Here is a 22,482-nt window from a genome sequence, read left to right as displayed (position 1 = left end):
TTTGCTTACCCAGAGCCGAAAAACCATTAGTGTTCGTGAGGAGTAGTTGATGGACAATCAGTAGAATGATGTTTTCATTTGTTTTTATTTTACATGGTATGCAAACGTTGATTGTTTTGTTTTCCTTACATGAAACGTGGTATAGCAATCACCCCAACCGCTCTGGCAATATATAATGGGCAACATAAGGTGAGCTTGGAAGGAAAATGTCTTAAAATGGTTTGGACATTGCAAGACAATGTACAATGTGTTTTTATAATTTTTTGGTGATCCTGCACCATATTGAGATGACTCAAGTGTTATAATACTGAAGACATCTAAATCAACATAAATTAAAACTTCTGTTGCCATGTCTCTCATGAGACTTGCAACAATCTCTCCACATAATGACAAAGCATCTCTAGATTAATTACTAAACAATAACCAATTGTATTTTTCTACTAACATGAATAATGCTCTTATGCTTTCAAAATGGGTACGATCATTGGGATGTAACCTCATATGAACTATAGCATGGACTAGTTTTCATCACATGGGTAAACCATTAGATATAATTTTTAACGGAGCTGAATGCAGAGACTGAAATTGTCCTTTTTTGGTTTTCTTAGTTCCTCGTCATTTGATGCTTTACGTGGGACTTTCTTGCATTTAATCATCAAATGAGTGAGCAACGTGGGAGGGCAGCATTGGCTTCACTGTTGCTTTAGGATAATTAAGAAAAAAGGACCATGAAACTTGTTTTTTGTTAGTTGGTAAAAACCAACATTCTTCTTTTTTTATTTTTTCATACCAACTTTGTCCCGGGTAACATCCAGCTGTGGGAGATCCTAAGGAGGAGAGTAGAAGCTGTTGTCTGTTGCAGTAGAAGTGTGTTCGTAGGAGAGGCTGATGTATTTCTATCACGGATGACACATTCAGTCGCTTTTCTTCTGCCGTTTTTATGTTCTCTCTTTCCTCCTCACTGTTCTCCACACGCCCACATGCACTCGTAGTCTCGTACCCACTTGGCTGTGGGCAGAGCCCTTCTCTTGGAGCGGATTCTCGCGCTGTGAGCAGAGCTCCGTCTCCGATCATCCTCCATCACACCACTGGTCTGCTCCCTGACTCATCAGCATACTGAGGCAGCCGGCCCTCATCCCTGCAGCCTCCTCCCCTCCGCGGCCTCCTCCATAGACCTTAGGTGGCCCTCCGTGTACTCATTCTTTTTGCCTTTCTGTCCCCATGTTATAAATGTAGTCCTATCCAACTTACTCCATTTTGTAAAGTAACATCTTCAAAGGCCAAGTGCAATTTTGCTAGATTCACAAATGACATTGGTATTTTGTTTGTTTGGTAGTATAAGAATGACATGCATAAATATCTGTCGTTATCCATTGAAAAGCTGCTGTTTAATAAGCAGAAACATTAAAGTCACACAGTGTAAGATTAACCCCTCCCAGTTGGTAGGCAGGAGACTTTAGCAATTTGTTAAACTCTGTAACCGTGTTTAGTCCACACTTAATTAGCCGTGCAACCGTGTGACACAAACTACTTTAGCTCGGCTGGCTGGCGTGATTGGGAGGAGTTTAGAAAGTGTAGATAGTAATATTCTTGTAAAAGAGGTACAGGTTTGCCAAGAGGTTTTATTGTGCAATATATCAGTTGTGGCTTTATTGATAACATTGCTATCACTATTGATCAGCATTTTCTAAAGACATGTCTGAGTTATTTTAAGCTGCAAACTAGTTAATGCATGCATACAAATAAGCTGTTTTTAGGTTATTCTGTGTTGGTCCTTTTTTGCCATTTAATGCCATCGAAAAAACCTGTATCTAATCATTTGCTTATCCTAACCAAAGTCTTCGTTGATAGTATTGCTTCCAGGATATCCTGGCTCAGAAACACTTAATCATATAATTATTTCACCGTTATGTCCATGGAGTAGGTGTATTTTACCCCGATGTTGGCAGCTGTTTAGGGCTGCTTAAAGTTGCAGTTCAATTTAAATACTAGGTTCATGAATTGTTTAATAAAGAATAGTTGACTTTTCCTTGGCTGCCTGCTACTATTGGATAAAAAAAGCACATCTAAGAATTCACTTTGGAATATATCTTCTGACAGCACTTATTATTATATTATGCTATTATATATTTAACATTTTGTAGACCAAATGATTGTCGGAATCTAACGATTAATCGAATAATGAGAATAACCATAAGTTGCAGCCCTTGTTCCGATTTCATTGCAACATCATTATATGCCTTATGCCGTTCAGCAGAAGCTTTTATCCAAAGCCCATTCCGTAAATAGCTATTTCTTTTCTCCATCAGAATGCTTGGAATTTGGGGTGAGCGCAACCTTGGCTAAATGTTTGTGAGTGAAGTTTTTTATAATTGCAGCGCTAAGTGTCCCATTTTGTAGTCATTGCCTGGTTAGGAATCCGATTCTCCCGTCGTTCTCCTGCCCCACCCACCCCTTTTACTTCCCTTTCATCCCTCAGTGCAGCACAGTTCAGAAGGATGGGTGGTGTCAGACAATGGTTTCTGGCCAACGTCCAGACCCATTTCTCCCAGCCCGTCCTTTCACTTCCATGCCCTGTCTGTTGTGGCTTTCAGTCTGTCTGTCAGCATGGCTGCGGCAGGGTGACTCAGGACAAACAAGTGGCTCTGTAGGTCTGCTGAATGAACAAAGACTTACAAATATATGGTTTATTATGACATAAACTATTGTTTTTCAATTCTTTCATGTGCCTAAATGCATTATTCTTAACATTCTGAGTTTTGGTCACGTAACGCACCAAACACGCCTGCGCTTTCTATTCTCGGCTCTTTATTTACGTTGCTCTGGGCTATAATGAGTGGTGGGTACCCAACGGCTTGTCATGTTGATGCAGGGCGACGCCGTAACGTACATGACAGTTTTCTGATTGCACCGGCCACACAGGATGAATCTTTCTTTCCGCAAAGCTTTGCCTCTCTCAATATCATTTTCTATTCAGAGCGGGGAGACTTTAAATGGAGAGAGGCTTTGCTTCATAACAGCCCATGCCTTTATCCAAGCAACGTTGCATGCACACCTCTTCCAACCAGGTGCATCACCGCCAGTCAAGTTTAAAATAGTGAGCGTTTAGACGGGAGTATGGTGTTTGTGACAGAGGAGGTAAATTGTATGTTGATTGATAATGGGGTCGTTTGAAATTGCACCTCAATACTGGCAACCGAGGGGAGTCTCATGAAAAATGCATGGACAAGGCTCAGAAGAAAGCTACTCCACGTCTCTCCTCTTGGCATGCTGGGGTGAGGGTGGGGGTTGGGTGGGTACTGCTTTTATCTATCGCCTGTCTGGGCGAGGCGCTGGCGTAAAAGCTTTGTATTTGGCTTTCTACTTGACGTTATCCTGAGGCCTGTATGCAGTATCTTGCTATAAGGGGTAACTCACGGCCATATATCGGTTATATCGGTTTAGATGTCCCTGAATCCGATCAATACCAGAAAAAAATACTTTATTATAAATATCACTGCATTAATGAGTATTGCAATACAATGGTATAAATCACTTGACGATTGAATATTTATTATATTACACACTTCTCCTTATTGGCAATTATTAAGTCAGTGTTATAATATTGAATATGGAGAAAATTCCTCCAGTTAGTTACGGCAAGCCCTTTATTCAATTCAATCCTAAAACATGTATCCAATTCCTGGAAGCAGGCTTTCCCCCTTCCCCCTGGCCATCTTCTGAAGCCGGGGACACTCTCCAATGAACTGCAATCCAATCCTCCCCGCTTGCCGTAGCTTTAACGTTATCTACAGCCCTTTTCCTCCACTAGAGGTGGGACCTTTAGTCGTACTTGTCCTCAGGGCTCGGAGGATCACAGCTGAAATGCATTCTGGTCACGGCCCCTGTCAGGCCGCCAACGCATTGTAGTCCCGGCTCCTCCTCTAAAGTTGCCATCTGGCTAATGAGCTGTCAATCACTCTCTAGGGGTATCCGCTGGCATGAAACTTGGAGCCGTTCCATCCCTCCCCGTGTGGACGCTGTTGTCGAGGCCTGTACGGGGGTCACCGTCCCTCTTTAAGAGGAAAAGGACAAAAGTATACTTGGAGGATTAATTACAATCTCTATGCATGGGTGTAATGGCTTTTAACGGGGTGCTTTTGTGCATTAACAGCCACCCTGTGCAATTGACTCTATCCATAGGTAAGGTTTATGGATTTGCCTGGAGGTCATTTGTTCCTCTATATGCTCCTTTTGGTGCCATGGGATGAATACAATCAAAGGGAACTGTCATCTGATCTGATTGGCTAGGATATTTCGATCTGAGGGGGCATCTCAAATAGCCCTACACTAGGGGCAGAGTCATATAGAGACGTGCGTAATCTATCTTTGTGTGTTTGTTCAGCCGAAGGGTTTGGTTGTCGGCATCTGGTGACTCTGAGACTTGACAAATGATTCTGCAGCCTTTTGTTGAGCTAGGGGACGACTGTTTACCATCTGCCCACACAGATGAACACTCGCTCCGACTGCCCCATGGCCCCATGTCTTAAGCATTTATCAGCCTTTTACTTATTTGTTTGCTTCAGAATTCTCGTCCTATTTGCAGTCCACAGACCTTTAATTCTACCTCTGTTGTATTGGATAAATGTAGTTTATTTTTTTTTGTTCTTGTGGTTTACGTTCCTGCCAGTACCTCCAGTGAAAGAAGCTCCATTTGTTTGCCTGGGTTGTGTTCGAGTCTCAGGCTGATTATATAGGGGGAAAGCCATGGTCATCGGTTATCCTTTTTGTTATTTGAAAGCTAAGAACGGGTGCAGCAGTAGTATTTCTTCCAATACTATACAATTAAGCAAAAACTATTCGAGTCAGTAGCCTTCATTGCTGCTCTGCCTTGATCCTTTTGATCTCTGCAAATCAAAAGGAAGCCCATCTCTCCTCTCCTATCATGAAAGGAAATTCCCTCTTGGGAATGCACACAAGACATCAGTGCACTTGAAAGTCAATGTGACTGCCTTGGTACGGGGTGACACAAGCCTAGGCACCGCAGTCCAGAGTTATGCATCAGCGGCAGGCACCCATTTGAACACAGCATTAGATACTCCTCAGATTCTCCGCTCTGAGCCATTTCATGGTGGTTTTAGGGTTTGCATGAAATCGTAGGCTATAAACTTGCTGTGCAGTTTGGGTTTCCCACCAAATTCTTTAATGGACCATCTGGGGGGAATAACGTGTGCTTTTAATTACATCAATAATCTATTCGCATTGTGCTGCGATTGCGGTCCCACACACCATTTGAAATCCAATCACAATCCAACGTTTGGATCACCGATGTGAATAAGGTAGTTAGCAAGCCTCAGAATGACTCCTAGGAACTGCGCTAAAAGTGGCATTATGAGTTCCCCAGGCTCCTACACCTACTTGTGTGATGAGTAAGTCCTGGTTGATATCGTGATGATGGCCACAATATCGGCCACCACAAAATTCACTTTTACTTCACTATACGCTCACACCTCAAGAGGCAAAGCTCGGCAATATTTGGATATGCTAATAATCGTCTTGCGGACTTGTATTTAAATTTTAAATTTAATTTATTAAATGTTTGTAAAATAACGTCCATGCGTTATCTGAAAAAACTGTACTCCACTCTTCCCTCAGTTATGAGCAATCTTGGGATGTTGTAATGCTGATAACTTTAACTTTACTCGTAGGAGTAGGAGGACCGATTTCTTCCTGAGAGGGCTGATGATGCAGATGATACAAATTGCATTGAGATGACGAGAGTAACAAAATGTTCTTGACGGGGGACGTCTTGACCCCGCCGCTAGTGTGGAGTGTTGTCTTCGGGAAGATGGAAGTAAGTAGGCCTATTGTGTGTGTTTTATTTGGCGGCTCAGTGGCGGTAGTCTGGAAGACTAGACCAGGTGCCGTTACCCCCGTGGGGGTCAGTGTGTGCAGCTTAGTTTCTGGAGCATCCCTGTCCAGCCCCCTTCCTCCAGGCTCGTTCCCATTAAATATAGAAAAGAGGAGTGTAGGTGTACCAGGAGGTCTGCACCCATGAGCATACTCCACACGGCAGATGCTGCCTGACATGTCGAGTATGCAGATTCCCTTTGTGTATGCGCACGTGTATGAGGCTATGACCCATTATGCAGTTTGGATCTACTGGGTCTCTTGGGCTACCTTCTTATACATGGTGAAACCTCACAGCTCTGTACGTATTTAAGTGATGAAGTGCCTGTAGGAATATCCTCTAAATTTCCCTCTGCATTTCTGTTGCACACAACGTATGGAATTGGATGCGTCCAATATGCCGATTGTGACGAGAGAGAGGCTGCTACTCTGGATGTGCATTTCCGTTACATGTTTCAGATATTGCTTTGTCAAAAATCGGCAGCAAAGAAACAACATAGTTGTTCTCATTGTGGTTGTAGTTTTGTACTTCTATTCTTCTTGCTCCAGGGAATGTTCACTGACGTATACATGGCTTGCATGAAGTAAGGGATCAGAAATTGCATCTCAGTGCCCAGAACTGACTGGATGCTATCCGATAAATACTAAACATCCACCCAGAGACTTTCTTATTTGACATTTTAACTGCCATTATGATACTTAAAGGTTCCAGATCTGCCTGCTTCTTAGTGTTCGCCATCGTGGTGGTTGTGAATAGAGATGAGAGAGATGGAGGGGGAGAAATACATTTTATTGCTTATAATGTAGCACGTGTGCGGCTCATCCCTCGGCCAACTGCTGCTTACCGACCGAGGCGGCGTGATGACTCACTGCCTCCGTGCGGAGTGCAGCCCTGCACTCTGATTCCCCATCTCCCCTTTGTTTTGTAGCTGCTGGAGCATGCTCAGCTTGAGCCAGACCTGCGGTCACAGTCAGCCCCTCAGCCTCACCGCCACTCCCTTACCCTCCCCTACACACACATCTGCCCTGCCAGAGCCCTAGCATATTACTTTCATATATTACTTTCCCTCCCTCCCTGCCTCCCTCGATATATGAATGCATTAGTCCAAATGCCATGGGATGAGTAATGGAACAAGGTCGGAAAGAACAGCGGATGAGGTTGACTTAAAAAAAAAACACGCCGAGCCATGCTGTCATGCTATATTGTTACTTTGTTAATGTGTAATCTGCAACAAAATCTACGCTGGGCTCCGTTGGAGCGCCGTCATCCCTATCTGCAGCACTGAATCGTCGTAGCCAAGCAAGCATGTAATGCTATCTGGTCCTCCCTCCCTAGCAATATCGGAGATCTATAATCCGGCTGGTGGCTTGCTAGACTCCACCACAGTGCGTTCTAGATGGAGTCGAGGCCTCTGTTGGCGGCTTTTGCAACTGGCTACCTGTACCCAACACCTGTTCAGCCATCTGAGCCAGCAGCTGATCGATAGCTTGACTTAATAGTACATTAACAGCCCCTGGGCTAAGAGACCGGACTGCTGACACCGAAGAAGATGGGACCTGGGGTTTTGTTTCAGAAGTGGCTTGTGTCTGGATTGTCTACCGAGGGACAGGGGCTGTGCGGACCCGGGAGGGTGATGGAGGAGGGAAGGGCGTGGCATTGGCAAGCCCTCCTGTTTTCAAAGTGAGGTCCTGGTGCAATGCAGGAGGAGTCCGACTCAAAGGCATCTCCACTTGAATAATTGAGGAGGCTTGGTGGCGATACCCGTACTGAATTAAGGGATGCCGGGAATAAGGGATTCAGGGCACTACTTAATTCAGTTATATCGTAACAATCGTGTTTTCATTTGATATGGTTGTGTACTTATTTTTTTAAATTCCCCAGCATATCTTTACTTCCGAGAAGTGGGAAATCTGTTTTATTCCCCAAGTGGATTTATTCAATTTAACTCCTGGATAGGTTTTAAAATGTAACCTTCCTTTATTTCGTATTACTCATCCTGCCTTCGGAAGACCAAGACAATATGAAAAGAGGTTGATATTGAACACCTCTTGTTCAACGGCACAGGGCGACGGATGACAACAGAAGAGGGATTTGGTCGTCATGCAAACGACAGGAAGGGTTTTATATTCTTTGCATTCATGACCTTCCTTTCCTATTCATTGTTTCGTGCGTTTTCATTTGCAAGGTTTGTGACCCTGGATATAACCCAGATATGCATCCAAATCTCTTTCAGACATTCGGACACATTCTTTCTCTTTCTTTGTTTCTCTCCCATGACTAGCAGGCAATTTTGAATGCAACAAATCACACTCCACAAATGCACCTCCTGCACCATCATCATAGTCCAGTCTGCTTCTTCTGAGGCCCAATCTAAACAAAGCTCAGCGTTTGGGTAATGGCCGTCCTGTGTGCTTGTACAGCACAATGAGACCAGCGCCTATTGTAGGTTCTGTGGACGTTCTCCTTTTGCGTCGACGTAACTGTCCATCAGCCTTTAGGGTCAACCGAAACCCGGCTATCACTTTGCGTCTGGATCAGTTGAAGGGTGACACCAATGCATGTTTCCTGCATGACTCATGGTCCTTTATGTTTTTCTCTGTGATGTTTACGATGATGTTTCATGCGGGAAGAAGGCGGTGAGACCGTCTTGCTGAAACTCCTCCGGTTACCCACGCAAACAATGCCCCACAATCGGATCAGGTTGTGCAATTGTCTTCCTAGGCCTCGCCAGCCGGTTCTAGATGGACCGCTCAGCATGAGCTGTTTGATACAATTTACAGGGCCCTCTGTGAGTGGCTGTGTAATGTATGCTCCGGGTGTGTGTGCGTGTCTGTGCGGTTGTTGTTCCACCTACTGTTGTAACTTGTCTCAGCTACAACGGCAGTGAAAATGGAGACATCTTCTTCACACCTCGCCTCCCTCCTCCCCCGATGTCCCCCCCCCCCCAACTATGTGACTCACCATGACAGGCCCCCTTCAGTTGGAGCTTCCATTGGCCATCGCGTCCTATCTTTTTTCCCCCCTCACCATCACCCTCGTCTATTCCCTCCTAGCTCTCGTAGCGACATGCAGATGCCTCCCGTCAGAAAAAGACTGCATGTCGTCGTATTCATGGCTCAAGCAATCATGACCCAATCAATTGTCAGGCCGCAAGCAGTGCTAGTGTGCCGCTCACGAAACGTCAGTGTGTGTGTGAGATCTACTCACTGCAAGAGTAGTGGTGTGTTTTGTTTGAAAGTGGCATCTATGACACACACGCTGCTCTTGCCCTGTGGCAAGGAGAAGTCCCCTTTGTGTGGGGAAGTCAAGACTGTCCACACAAACGCACTCACTCACTCACTCACATGTTTATGGTTGGACTAAGGCATCTAATACAAGGAACTGCCTCCTTCCGGTGTCCAAATCCACTGCTTTGACGGCACCATCTTGGAAAAGCTTCATGCTAATGAAGACTCAAGCCTGTTGTCCCCTGTTCGCCACAGCGGATTCGCCAGTTTGTATCCCGCCCTTCATAGTTGGCCCGTCTGTCTGGACCGAACTGCTCCTCTGTTCATTAGCTGGAGTGGACGCCTGATGTCTTTACAATGGCAGGCGGCCAGAACAGGAGGGATTTGGGAGTGTTTAGCAGAAAAGATTTATTGCATACCCTGTGTGTAGGCATATCTGTGTTTTTTAGGGCCATCAGAATGATGTACACAAAACACGAGCATGAATACTCTCGCACACATACATCCACATATGCATGCACACTGACATTGATACACATGCACACACAAACGCACAAGTGCATACAGCCAGTGCCTCTTCCACGTTTCTCTCCCCGAGTAGAGGAATGGCTGCCATAATCTCAGTTCTTCCTTTTGAAAGCACGTCTGTACTCTCTACTGTGTCTGTTACCTTATCTCCCCGCCCCTTCCCTCTTTCTCTGTACTCATCTGGGGAGGGTATAGGCTTTTGTAGACGTAAAATAATCGTTTAAGCTCCACAATCTCCTTTACTGAGATGCTTGTACTGCACGTGGGATCTCATAAGCGCCAACTTGTATATTATGGCTGCCTCAATTTTCTTATTCTCGAACCGTAAATGTCAAAAGTGTAGGACTACCTTTTCATCTCAGCTTTCATTTTCAAAACGAAAGCTAAAATCTGCCAGATTCTTGGACGATTTTTCCATAATCAACTGGGCTGAAGACCAAATGGACCCTAGCACAGCAGAATGGCGGCGGTCTCTTTCAAGTACCACATGAGACTCACAGCTATGGGGTGGTTTTTGGGTGTTTCTCCACAGTTGGCCAACATGGTGTCCATTTCAGGAATTTAGAAATGTTTCCAAACTGCAGTCATGTTTTGCGTATGTAATGGATGCCCCTGCGCAGTGTGGGGTGATGTGGCTGGTGGGCCTTGTTTAAACATGTCATCGATAGCCACTGCAGGAGTATGACAGGAGTGTAACGTGTTCAACCATATTACTCTTCATTTACGCACTCATTGTTCTTCGTCATTTGGATGTCCCAACATTTGTGGCAGATTTATTCTCAGTTTTGGGAAAACTGAAAAAAACCGAATGGAGTAGCAATTAAGACACTCAAAATATCATACTTCACAGCCAGCACTTGTTGGTCTCTTGCAAATGAGGCATCGTGTGTGTGTGTGTGTGTGTGTGTGTGTGTGTGTGTGTGTGTGTGTGTGTGTGTGTGTGTGTACTTTAAATAATTAGATTGAAAGTAGAAATATGTGGTGGCTGTCCAAGCAAATTAGGCTCCTCGATTGCTTTGATTATCCTTGCCCGCGAGTCACATAATTGTATGCAGATTTAGATTCAGAACTGCAGCCATTAGCCTCCCACTTATGTCGTTCCGCCATTCAAATTGCTGGAGAGTTGTCCTGTTGTAATACAAAGTTGTTCCCATACTGACCATGTCCTTTGTTCCCCTCCTTTTATCCATCATCCTACCCACAGGCCAAGTCTTGTATCTGTCACATCTGTGGGGCCCACCTGAACCGACTCCACTCCTGTCTCTACTGCGTATTCTTCGGCTGCTTCAGCAAGAAACACATCCACGATCACGCCAAAAACAAGCGACACAACCTGGGTAAGTCTGACCTCTCCCCAGCTCCATGGAGGAGTTCTGCTGGTTCTGGATCAAATGCTTCCCCTCCATTCCTAGTACCTGCCCCCGTTTTGATTGCATGCTTTGTGAAAGCTAAATGAGTGATTGTAAATTAAATTGGCTTGCGTGTCTTTATGGGCATCTCGATCAAACGTGGGACATTGTTGCCAGGTTGCTCAGTGGCCATTCAGAGGTCAGTGTAATGACACGATTAGCAAGTTTACCGCTTCAAAACCCTTGTGCTCTGAAGGTATTTTATTGTTTACTCGGGTCAGATCATCATTCAGCAACACATTTGCAATAGCTAATCGTCTCCAGGCAGGACTTCATCGTTCTCCGCTGTACAAATAAAAGGTTAAAAATCTTTAATCTTTAACCGCAATTGTAAACGCCACCATGTGTTACCTTTTGTTTTATTGCCCTATTGAGCATACCTAGATAAACCTGTCTATTGTCACGCCTGCATCATCTGTACAAACACTTAAAAAAAACTCAGTGTCTGTTTGACAAGCTCAGACGTTGAGTGTATCCATAGAAACCATGCAGGGGTTTCTGTTGATCGGCTGATTGCTACAGCCCTAGACAGCTTGGTTTCAGGTTAAATCTTCCCCCAGATGTGCTGGCTTTACAGCTCGAAGCGTACATTCACACTTTTGGACATTGCATTGAGAATCTTTGGGCTTGACTGATTTTGGCCTTTGTGTTAAAGTCAAAACAATCCACTCAGTCATTTCTGTCTCAATGTTAATTATGTCTACTTCAATCGCATTGTTCATAACGCAATTACGACATTACTGCATTACTGCCACACCATCCACCTACCCCCCACCTGCACTTCTGTCAGCAACCCCAGACCCCAGGGGGTGGAAACATCGCTATGAGCGCCGACCTTACCTGGCTGAAACCTTCAACCACTGTGCATTGCTATTCTTTGAGGTGGTTAGGCCAGTCCAACACAGGCTTAAGCCCCTTGTTCCCCTCTGCCGCAGCTGTCTGGCAGGTTAGACGTTAGGTAATGCACAGCCATACGAGGACAAACTCAGCCCGGCTCTAGCGTTGAGTGCATGATTCATGTAGGGTTGATAAGATCTGAGGAGGAAGGAGAACAGAGAAAAAGGAATGTAGAGGCGGTAGCAGGGGTCAGGTAATGCTTATTGTTCTGAGCGGGAGAGATCGTAACAGAGTCCCTTGGTTTTGCTTGCTCTGTGTTCGAATCAGTCAATGTGGGTACACTTTATAATTCCCTTTGTCTCAACATGCACACATCTTGTGGTTAATCCCCCCCCCCCCCCCTCCTGAACACACGCCCTCATGCACACACACAAACGCAGGGATTCACAGCGGTAATTAGCTTTGAGCTTTGCACAGAGGCCTCACAGGCATTAGTACTCTGTTCCCGTGCACGTCTAATCAAATGAATCCCGGCTCCGCAGCGCGAGCTTCCTCACCTCGGTGCTCGTGTGTCTCATCTCTTTCCTTTCGTTCCCTCACTCCAGCAGACATCCTCTCTGCAGTGGAGCGGGCCACGTTTATGGAATGGTGCAGCTGGCTAGTGCAGGAATTAAAAAAGGCCCATGTGAAACTGAACACTCCCGCACTCTGCATGCTCCTTGCGCATCAATGCCGTTATGGCTGAAGACGAGACCGAATGAGCGCCGTTAATGTGCGTTGTAGGCTAGCAAACACTCTGCTGTAGGATTTGATATTCGACAGCATGCGTCAGGACACGGCTGAGATGAGCGTGGCGGCCAAACATTCCCCTCTACCTAATTGAACCGTTGTCCATGACCCTTTTTGATTGACTCCATGCGCACAATGGCGGTAGAGGTACAACGGAAGTGCTGTAAATAGGTTGTCACGGCAACAGATCCCTGGCATTGTTGCCGTGGTGTTTGAGAATGAAAAGGGATGGTTGTTGGAAGGCACAGGTGGGGGTGGATGACACACACACACACACACACACACACACACACACACACACACACACACACACACACACACACACACACACACACACACACACACACACAACCCTACCTCCCCCTGCATTGCCCTTGGCCGTTCTGAAGGCCCATGATCAATAGACGTGAATGAAGAATAGAGAGACGAGGAGGAGCTTGCCTTGAGGCCAGCACTGTTGGGATGGTAAACGAAGCCCTGAGGGGTGTTGTTTAATAAAATCAATTTCTAATTATTGTGCTTTCTCTCTTTTTCCACCAGCTGTAGACTTATTATATGGTGGAATATATTGTTTTGTGTGTCAAGACTACATATACGACAAAGAAATGGAGCAGATTGCCAAAGAAGAACAGAGAAAAGCCTGGAAATTGCAAGGTATGTCGATTTTTGTTTCCATCCTCGTGTCTGTAACTCAACGCCATAATCGAGCCATAGCGCAACACCGCTGATCACAGCACCCTTGACACATGGTGTCAAGTGCCGGCACGGCTTGATCAATCAATAAGGATCTGCATTTAGCCAGTGTTTGGCCAGGTATGGCGTTGGTGCTTGGGTTGTTTCTTATGACTAATTTCCCTGGCATTTAATGGACAAGTCGGAAAAAATCGACCTAGAAATCAGGTTGTCAGGTTGTGAAATCAAGAAATTGTGGCACAATCAAACTTGAAAAAGAAAGAAGAAAGATATTGCATGGATTTTGCCCTGCAAGAGTCACTCAATCTATAATGATTTCTTTTTGGCAATTTCATTTCACATGCTGCTGAAATTCAGCTCCATCGCATTTAATGGACATATTACTGTAGCAAATGGTGTTCTTATCGTGCCAGTTCAATTGTTAAATGCCAATTTATTTTCCCACTGTCGTACACATCAAAATACTTTTGTTGTCTCCCTGCTTTCACTCGATTTACCCTTTTTACTTTTGTAGGTTCTGTTAAACCTTTTATTTTGGTATGTTGAGTACTTGAGAAAATCATACCTGATTTTAAAATGGGCACTGAAGTAACAAGAATTACAAGCAATACAATATTTTCAGTTGGCCTTATACCGGCTTTCAGCCACAAAGGTCTCTGCTTAACGGATCGATCCTTGGACTATTATGTTCGCAAAAAATAGGGTCCCTGTTTTGTGTCATTTTGAGTTTTGACAGTTTGCGGGAGACCACTTGACAGTTTGTGTTGGCAGAAGGTGAAAAGAACTAGTGATCGACTGATATATCGGCCGATGTTTTTTTCAGTATCGGCCATTTTTTCTTTTTTCTTTTTTTTTTCTTCGGCATGATTTACAGACAGTTCAATAAACAGTTCATTTTTTTAAATTGAGACATTGTAACATTTGTTATCTTCATTGTGTCATTTTTATGATGTTAATTGAGGGAGGCTTAGCCTGGAAATCCAGACCCACATCTAGAAAACTGTAGGGTCTGGCAACGAGTAATGAAAATAGCCCAACTCGAGGGCCCGCACCAGGCATGCATTTGAAAATATCAGAAGAAAACAAGGGGTGACGTATCCAGACCAGTTGAGCTAACCAATAGATAAGACTCTTGCCGTTTCTGGTCGGTAAAACAGTGGGCCAAAATGCTTTTGGCACGCCTATATTGATACATCACGAGTATACACGAGTATAGAGCTCGTTCCTAGAGTGACTCGCTGAGCAAATTCAAATTGTGCTCTCTCGAGAACTCTGGATTTCCAGGGTATTATCGGCTCCAAATATCGGCTCAAGAAAATCGGTATCGGCTAAGGCTGATGAAAAAATATCGGTAGTAGCCCTAAAAAATCCATATCGGTCGATCCCTAAACAGAACACAGTTGGTCAACTCATGCCACCACTCACTGAATCGACGCAAACATGGTGCATGCGTGAAACCGTTCTATCTGGGGCGCTTTACAAAAAAATGTGTTACTAACCTTAGTAGGCCTAACGTGCTTGTTTTGTAAAGATTATTAGTGGAAATCATTTTAAATGTGCAAAACTATTTGATCAAATGTGCTCCTGTCGTCTAGCCAATGAAGCGACATTACTCGACTCGTCTAACATGGATAATCAGTCTGACGAATCCGTCGTGCACATCCATCTATGGTGGAGTCATGTTTTCCTTTCCTGTGTCAGCAGGTATCGGGGAGAAATACACAACATGGGAGCCCACCAAGCGGGAGCTAGAATTACTACGACACAATCCAAAGCGGAGGAAAATCACTACAAACTGCACCATAGGTGGGCGACAGACAAGTGTTCTCCAGACGTGTGTGTGCGTGTGTGTGCGTGTGTCACGGTGCCTCAAATCTATCTGGGCTTGGTCACCCATTGAAGTATCACTTAAGGTCATTCAGTCAAGTGTCCTTTAAGGTCAGCCAGGAGCGAGCAGCCACACTGGGGTGCTTCACATCAAATTCCTCTCTGACAGATCTGTGCCACCGTGGGTCTATCATTCTCTCTGCGTGTCGCTCGCAGTGCTAGTCGCTCACTCTTTCCCGCACTATTGCTCTTTATTTATTTAGGCCTTTTCTCATATTTATGTTTCTTCCCGTTTTTGTTCTGCAGTTCCATGCTTTTGTAGTCCGATTGCACCACACATTTTGAGCTTAGTGATCTTTGTCTATTTGTGAGAATTTTCTCCAGAATGTAGTAGCCAATATACGGATGCTTCTTACAAGCGCCATGAGACCAGACATTCTTGGCCTGGGTGAACTCAGTGTAAATGAAACCTGAAGCCGTTGTGTTCATGCCGTTCTTTACCAATCGGGCTACATTTGTATAATTATGAAATTGAATACATTTATTAGGACTCATTATTAATTGGACACAAGTTAAGGCAGGATTGATGGGACAAAAGGGTTAAACCAAAAATATCCAGTGTATCAGGTGCCTTTTCTTCCCTTAAGCTTGACGGCTGTTTGATTTAACAACCACTGTCCGATATGATGATGATACATCTAAACCACCCTCTTTGGCTTCCCCTGCAGGTTTACGAGGGTTAATAAACTTGGGCAACACGTGTTTCATGAACTGCATTGTTCAGGCACTCACGCACACACCGCTGCTACGGGACTTCTTCCTCTCGGACAGACACAAATGCGAGATGCAATCAAACTCCTGTCTGGTCTGTGAAATGTCCCAGCTCTTTCAAGAGGTAAGTGTGCACCTGTGACTAAATGTATGTGATAAACCCGTAGGGCCCTGCAGATTCACTGCTACGCCCACCCAAGGCTACATATGTATATACATGTATGCACTCTTATTAGTGTCATGTGTTTGTGGAACATCAACTTTGGGTATTACACAAGGACCGCTGCTGCCTATTTCCCTATTTATCCGTTCCCACGCTGCTTTGCATCTATCCTCTCCGCCTTCAAGGCACCCACGTGTTTCAGTGTGACATGCATCTGTGTGGGCCTACAGATGGTGTATTGTGGTGTGTGAGAAAACACCAGTGATATCTGAAGTTACCATACGCCAGCCCACACCCCTCCAAAAAAGTTATATTCCTCTCACGCACAGAGTAGGAAAGCGACCGAGCAGGGTATGAACTGTGGCCTCTGATGTAGCTGTGGCTGCTATTCAAGAACGGTTGAAATGCACGCACGCACAGTGACTGTCGCTTACGCCAAGCCAGTCTTATGACGGTTGCCCATGGTTCTACGCTTTCCTCGGCAGCACAGGCACACATACACACGCCCTCTTGCACAACTTTTTGACATCGCAGAGAGAAGGAAGTTTGTTCTGCTTTCATCAAGCCCTCATTCCTCCCTGTTTGTTCCTCTCTGTACACTGTCGCTGCCATGTCAGCTTGCTTCAAACTGCTGCGAGGAACAAACTACCTTCAGCTCAGTCTGCACGGACGTTTCTTTTCCCCTCTTCCCTCTGCACGGCTCACTCAGACTTCTCAGGGAATTGGGGAGATTAAAAGGCAGTCTTGAGTCGGTGTTCACAGTATTTCTGCCTGCACTACCAGAGAAATGAAAGGCACAGTCTGAAATGAACGGGCACATGCTGTGCTGCGGTGGTGGTGGTGGTGGAGGTTGGCGGCAGCACCCAAGCTGCCCTTCATCTCTGCTCGGCTGCGCTCCCGTCATCTCCACACCACCCCCGGACTGTCTCCGCCCTGCCCCTCCAACGCTCCCTGCCCCCCCAGCGAATCCTCTGTTGCTTCTCCCTAGTCCCGCTCTCGCCTTGTTTAAACAGCCGCTTTTATCTATGAATGTGACATCCGTAAGAGTCTGACACTGCTTTAGTCTGGCTTTAATCTACCGAGATAGGCGGTAGACCGGGGAAATTCAGGCATCAAAATAAACATTTGTTGTTGCTGCTGCTGCTGCTGCTCACTCTGCAATTTCAAGCAAAATACGTAGATACCAGGGAGCAAACAGGGACAAGATACCCTGCTCTTGGAATAGCGCCTTGGTAGTAACTGTCTGTATTTTATGTATTTTAAATGTTTGCCCTCTGAATCCAGAAAAAACACCACTTCTTAAAGCGTATATGTGTCCTAAATTGATCCTTCTGATTGATAACCAAGTGCTTTCCAGTAATCAACAAACAACTCTTGGATGTTTTCTGGAAACTCACTGAATAATGATAAATATCACCTGAGCAGACTCCTAAAACAAACACAGCTAAATGTCAGATACTTGGTAAGCGACACCGCAAACCGTTATGAAGTATCCTTGAGTCCTCGATTCTGCTGAACGATTGTCATCCGATGTGTTGGTGTTGTGTGTCTGCCAGTTCTACTCCGGCCACCGGTCGCCCCACATTCCCTTCCGGCTGCTGCACCTGGTGTGGACCCACGCCAAACACCTGGCCGGCTACGAGCAGCAGGACGCACACGAGTTCCTCATCGCCGCGCTGGACGTGCTGCACCGGCACTGCAAGGGGGACACCACGCGTAAGACGCACACACGAGCGCCCACAGCCACCCGCCCGCCCGCCAACCTACCCATTCCCCCGCGCCGACTCGCACGCACACACCCACGAGCAAGCATACACGCAAGCACACACACGCTAGCAAGCACACACGCAGGCATCCTTTTACACCCCGCCCTCTAGTATTTAGTCCCCCTCTCTATTGTTTAAATGAGCTGGTTAATGTTAACCCCTAGCTAACCCCCGGTTTGGCAAGAGAACTACCCCTGAAGAGTTTCAGCACTGTGTCAGAAAACCCTGACTCATTGGGTTCTATAAGAGGGTGTGTGAGGGCCGTGATCAAAACGCACGTCACACTCGCATGAGCTGGGATGCGCATCCAATCGATACTAGCACTCTGCGAAAAGCATTTTTAGCTGTAAGTAGCAGCTTTGTACATTGGAGTCAAATAGAACACCGACATGTTACCCTACATGTTACAGAGCAGTAACATCACATGCATCACATCCAATCAAGTGTTGGATGTTACAGGACATCACACCCTTCAGACGTTTAGTTTATTTATACAGTTACCAGATAATATGAGGTCTGGAACGGGGAATCTCATTGCACTGAAATTAACATTAATACCTCATACTTATTCACGGATCCAACCCACTGTGTACGGCTCACGACACCATTACAAAATGGACCAATCAAAGACAGCGAAGCAAGGGGCGGGAGGGACATGCTGCTCTTCCCTATGCGGCCCTATGCCTTTTTTGTTTTCCTATTCATCACACTCCTTACCCACAAGTCACTGCTCCCCGCCTCGCTTCAATTCCAAACGTACTGAAGGAGACTGACAATGGTGTGTACCGAAGGGGCCGCCGGGAAGTGCAGGGAATCTCAATAGACCCCCAGCGCCTGCAGCAACGCGCTGAACGCCGTGGCCTCACCCGCCACCGCTGCCTGCAGTAGGCCCCGCCGCTATTGGGTGGCGAGGACGCACGCCACCAAACCAACAGCCCACTGCATTCCCCCAGCCATGCGGCAGGGAGAAGGCAGTCTTAAGTTGGTGTGTGCAACTTTTTAACCGACAATGCTTTCTGTTTCCTTTAGGAGATGACAACGGAAAGAAGGCCAACAATCCAAACCACTGTAACTGCATCATAGACCAAATCTTCACTGGGGGCCTGCAATCAGACGTCACGTGTCAAGTTTGCACGTAAGGACCATTTGTGTGGGGGAGTGCGGGCAAAGATCCCACTGTTTGATAATGGCCGTTGGGTCTGACAAAGCATCAAAACAGTTGCACAACACTGCTCGAGTTGCTTCCAGCCCACGTCTCCGTTTACTCATTTATCCATCCACTAGATCATATCCCCCCCCCCCCTCTCCAGGTGTGCTTATAATGGGCCTTGTTCCGATCAAGACGCCGGTCCTTCTCCCTAGAGGGCTCAGCCCGGTCTCTTGTGTCCCTTTGTCTCCTCGCCCCGCACTGTAGAGGGAGGCCGCTGGAAGGGCAGGGCGTCTAGACACCAATAGACCCGGGGGCTGCCTCCTGGAGCTGACTTGTTCCGTTAACGGCAGAAAACCGCCCTGATCCACTCCACAGCATGTAGCGGAGTATACAAGGAGCGGTTCACGCCATGTATATGGATACCATCATATAACATAGGATAGGACCGAACCACACACAGGGGGCTGTGGTTCACCTGTGGTGTATTACCGATGGATAAAAAGCATGGCCTTCTTTACGTTGGCGGCATACCGCGAGGTGGATGCCCTCCGTCCTCCTCAACCAATGGCTGTAGAAGCCCCCTACTGGTCCAACGGACAACTACACGGCATGACTCATCTTATCAAGGGTGATGGTGCATTATCGTCCATGGGTCCGTATAGCAAGTGGGAGATGCATATAGGAGCACCGCTAATTCTGCAAAGTTAAAGTCTGCCTTTGGAATACGGCATTAGAAATTCCCTATGTGCAGCAGATTCTGTCTCATGCATCGCCATTGAATTGCCAATTGCGCTGGAAGGAGTGTGCACACAAGGAGAGACACACACGGACACACACACACACTGCAGCGACCAATCATCCTTCGATACGCTGGCCACAAAGAGACAAGGGACAGCTGCATGTAGCCAAGACCCTTTGCGTCGTAAACACACGGACACACATGCAGGTGACGTTGATACTAATGCCTACCCCTTCCCCCCCATTGCAGTGGCGTTTCCACGACGATAGATCCCTTCTGGGACATAAGCCTGGACCTGCCCGGCTCGTCCACACCTTTCTGGCCGCTGAGCCCGGGAGGGGACGGCAGCGCGGTCAACGGCGAGAGCCACCTGTCAGGATCGACCACACTCACAGACTGCCTACGCAGGTACCTCTCCAGCCTCCTCCTCCTCCTCCTCCTCCCCACAGCCGCTGCTCACTGCCTCGTCTCTACCGGTGCTGGAGGCGAACCGTTGGGTTGAGCTCTCTGTCTCTGTCTCTGTGTCTCTGTCTAACATTCCCTGATGTAAATGATGCAGGGCGGATCCAACCACGGCGTTCTCTGGCTTTTATGTTCTCCGCTGACCGGCGATCACTCACGGACCGCAATTACGGACAGTGTCAGCAGTCGTCAATGTTACTGGCTCTGTTAAGCAAGGGATAATGTCCAGCCAGCCGGTCATTATCGTAAAATACACAGTTGGATCTTATGCTAGAGGAATATAAGGGGGGAAGTTATTGACACATTATATTCTATTCTGCCTTTCGATTCCTTGTGACTCTTACTGTCGTGGTCCTGCATCACACTCGAATCAGCCTGATTAAACTGCTACTCCACTGAAGAAATCAATCATTTCAACCCAAAATCGAACTAGAAAATAATTTCGTTTGAAATTTCATTGCTTCCGCTTATAGAAATAGTCCATTAGATTCTACGGTTGGAAACAGTCTCCATAGCAGCAGTCTTTTAGTCATAGCATCGGTCTGCTATGCAGCAAAAAAAGGCAACTGAATACTGTACCAATCCTTTTACCAATCATAATCGAGTATTCATCAAAGCCATGTAATAAAGTACAATATTTTGGTTAAAATAAAGTCTCACTGCTTGTATAATGATATGGCCTTGACTCCCAAATGTGCTTAAATCAGGCGCCTTCTTTCTCTCTCCGCCGTACCTCGTTTCAACCAGTCCCAAACCGCCACGGTTGCACACTGAACCGTTCTTGCCATCATGGTTCTGGGCGGGAACCGTTACGCCCCTAGTGTCCCCTGATTGATCCGTCCCAGACTCAGCTCTTGTCACACCAGGAAGCCAGAGACGGAACGGAATTGACTGCTGCTGCTGCGGCTGCTTCTGATAGGATGTGTCAATACATTCCCCCCATAGTCCTATAGCATAGCATCCAACTGTTAGGCTTCAGCGGTCTGAAACCACCCCCCGGGGCACTCTCTCTCTTTCGTACCCTCTCGTTCTCCCTCCCTCCCTCTCTCACCCTCTTCCTCCCCCTCCCCTCACTGGGGTTTCTCCCGTTCTGCCTGCACCACAGCCCTCGGGTGGGAGGTGAGAATACCCGAGAGCTCATCTCCCATCAACCCAGGGTCTGCAGAACAGGTGTTGCCTCTCACGACCTACCCCTCTGCCTCCTCACGTTGGCACTATTACTCTCTCTCTCTGTTTCGCTGTCTCTGTCTCGCTCTTTCTCTCTCTCCCTTCCCTCCCCCCCCCTCCCTAGTTCTTAAGTCTTTACTGCATCCCCCACACACACACACACACACACACACACACACACACACACACACACACACACACACACACACACACACACACACACACACACACACACACACACACACACACACACACCAGTCCGTCGCTGCAGCAAACCTCTTAAAGGTGCAGGATCGGTTGGTGCTGTTGCCGTGGTGATGGAGGCCTCATCAATGGAATGACTGCACCAGAAACGCAGCGGGGCGGACTCGTGTTATCGCTCTCAGGACGCAACATAACAACCCTCAACGGATTATCGTTTGACACGCCACAACGCCCCCCCCCCCGTTCACGGCAGCGGTGGGGCACTGGTCGTGTTTGATTGAGCGGGAACGACCTTATGCGTTGCCGACGACGACCTATCTGCCTCAGTGGTTTCCCAGAGCACTGATGAAATGAAACCTGCGTGCCTGTGTCCAATTGTCTCTCTGTCGCTCTCTGTCTGTTATGTGTGCTCCCTGTATACTGTTCTCGCACGTCCTCTCCCTCTCTCACACACACACGCATTGACACACACACACCCTGGATCCATCTCAGTTCTGCTCCTCGTCACGCAGGTTTACGCGGCCCGAGCATCTCGGAAGCAGTGCCAAAATCAAATGCGGTGGTTGCCATAGCTACCAGGAGTCCACCAAACAGCTGACGATGAAGAAGCTCCCCATTGTGGCGTGTTTTCATCTGAAAGTGAGTCAGCCCGTGGTGGCATGATGCCACGCATCGCCTCCCGCCGCAATGTCTTCCACTGCACTGGGGACACGGGGTTATGGGGTTTCATGGCTGCCCCCCTTATTTGAACATATGATAGAATGAATATGGTTCCTAGGATGGACAGAACTTTGTTTATAGCTTTGTTGATAGCTTTTCAAGTATATTGTGTGTATATTTGAGTTCACATTCAGACATAA

The 22,482-nt window shown here is 46.7% G+C and overlaps 1 protein-coding gene across 5 annotated transcripts in view; it reads left to right on the top strand.

Annotated features, from left to right (window-relative positions):
* LOC307082818 (ubiquitin carboxyl-terminal hydrolase 22) overlaps positions 1–22,482 on the top strand; it is a 31,487-nt gene that overhangs the window by 4,706 nt on the left and 4,299 nt on the right. For 3 of the 5 annotated variants that reach the window (XM_079746538.1, XM_079746536.1, XM_079746540.1), the window contains 8 exons: positions 10,850–10,982; positions 13,221–13,334; positions 15,075–15,179; positions 15,929–16,095; positions 17,691–17,850; positions 18,930–19,035; positions 20,039–20,197; positions 22,135–22,261. In XM_079746538.1, the coding sequence (XP_079602664.1) occupies positions 10,850–10,982; positions 13,221–13,334; positions 15,075–15,179; positions 15,929–16,095; positions 17,691–17,850; positions 18,930–19,035; positions 20,039–20,197; positions 22,135–22,261 (1,071 nt within the window). The remainder of the gene's footprint in view (positions 1–10,849; positions 10,983–13,220; positions 13,335–15,074; positions 15,180–15,928; positions 16,096–17,690; positions 17,851–18,929; positions 19,036–20,038; positions 20,198–22,134; positions 22,262–22,482) is intronic. The other 2 variants (XM_079746539.1, XM_079746537.1) reach the window with 1 other exon arrangement.

Source organism: Pollachius pollachius (genome assembly GCF_949987615.1).
Source record: "Pollachius pollachius genome assembly, chromosome: 11".
Classification (NCBI taxonomy): Eukaryota; Metazoa; Chordata; class Actinopteri; order Gadiformes; family Gadidae; genus Pollachius; species Pollachius pollachius.
The sequence above is the reverse complement of the archived record's forward strand: the minus strand, read 5'-3'. Positions and strand labels throughout refer to the sequence as shown.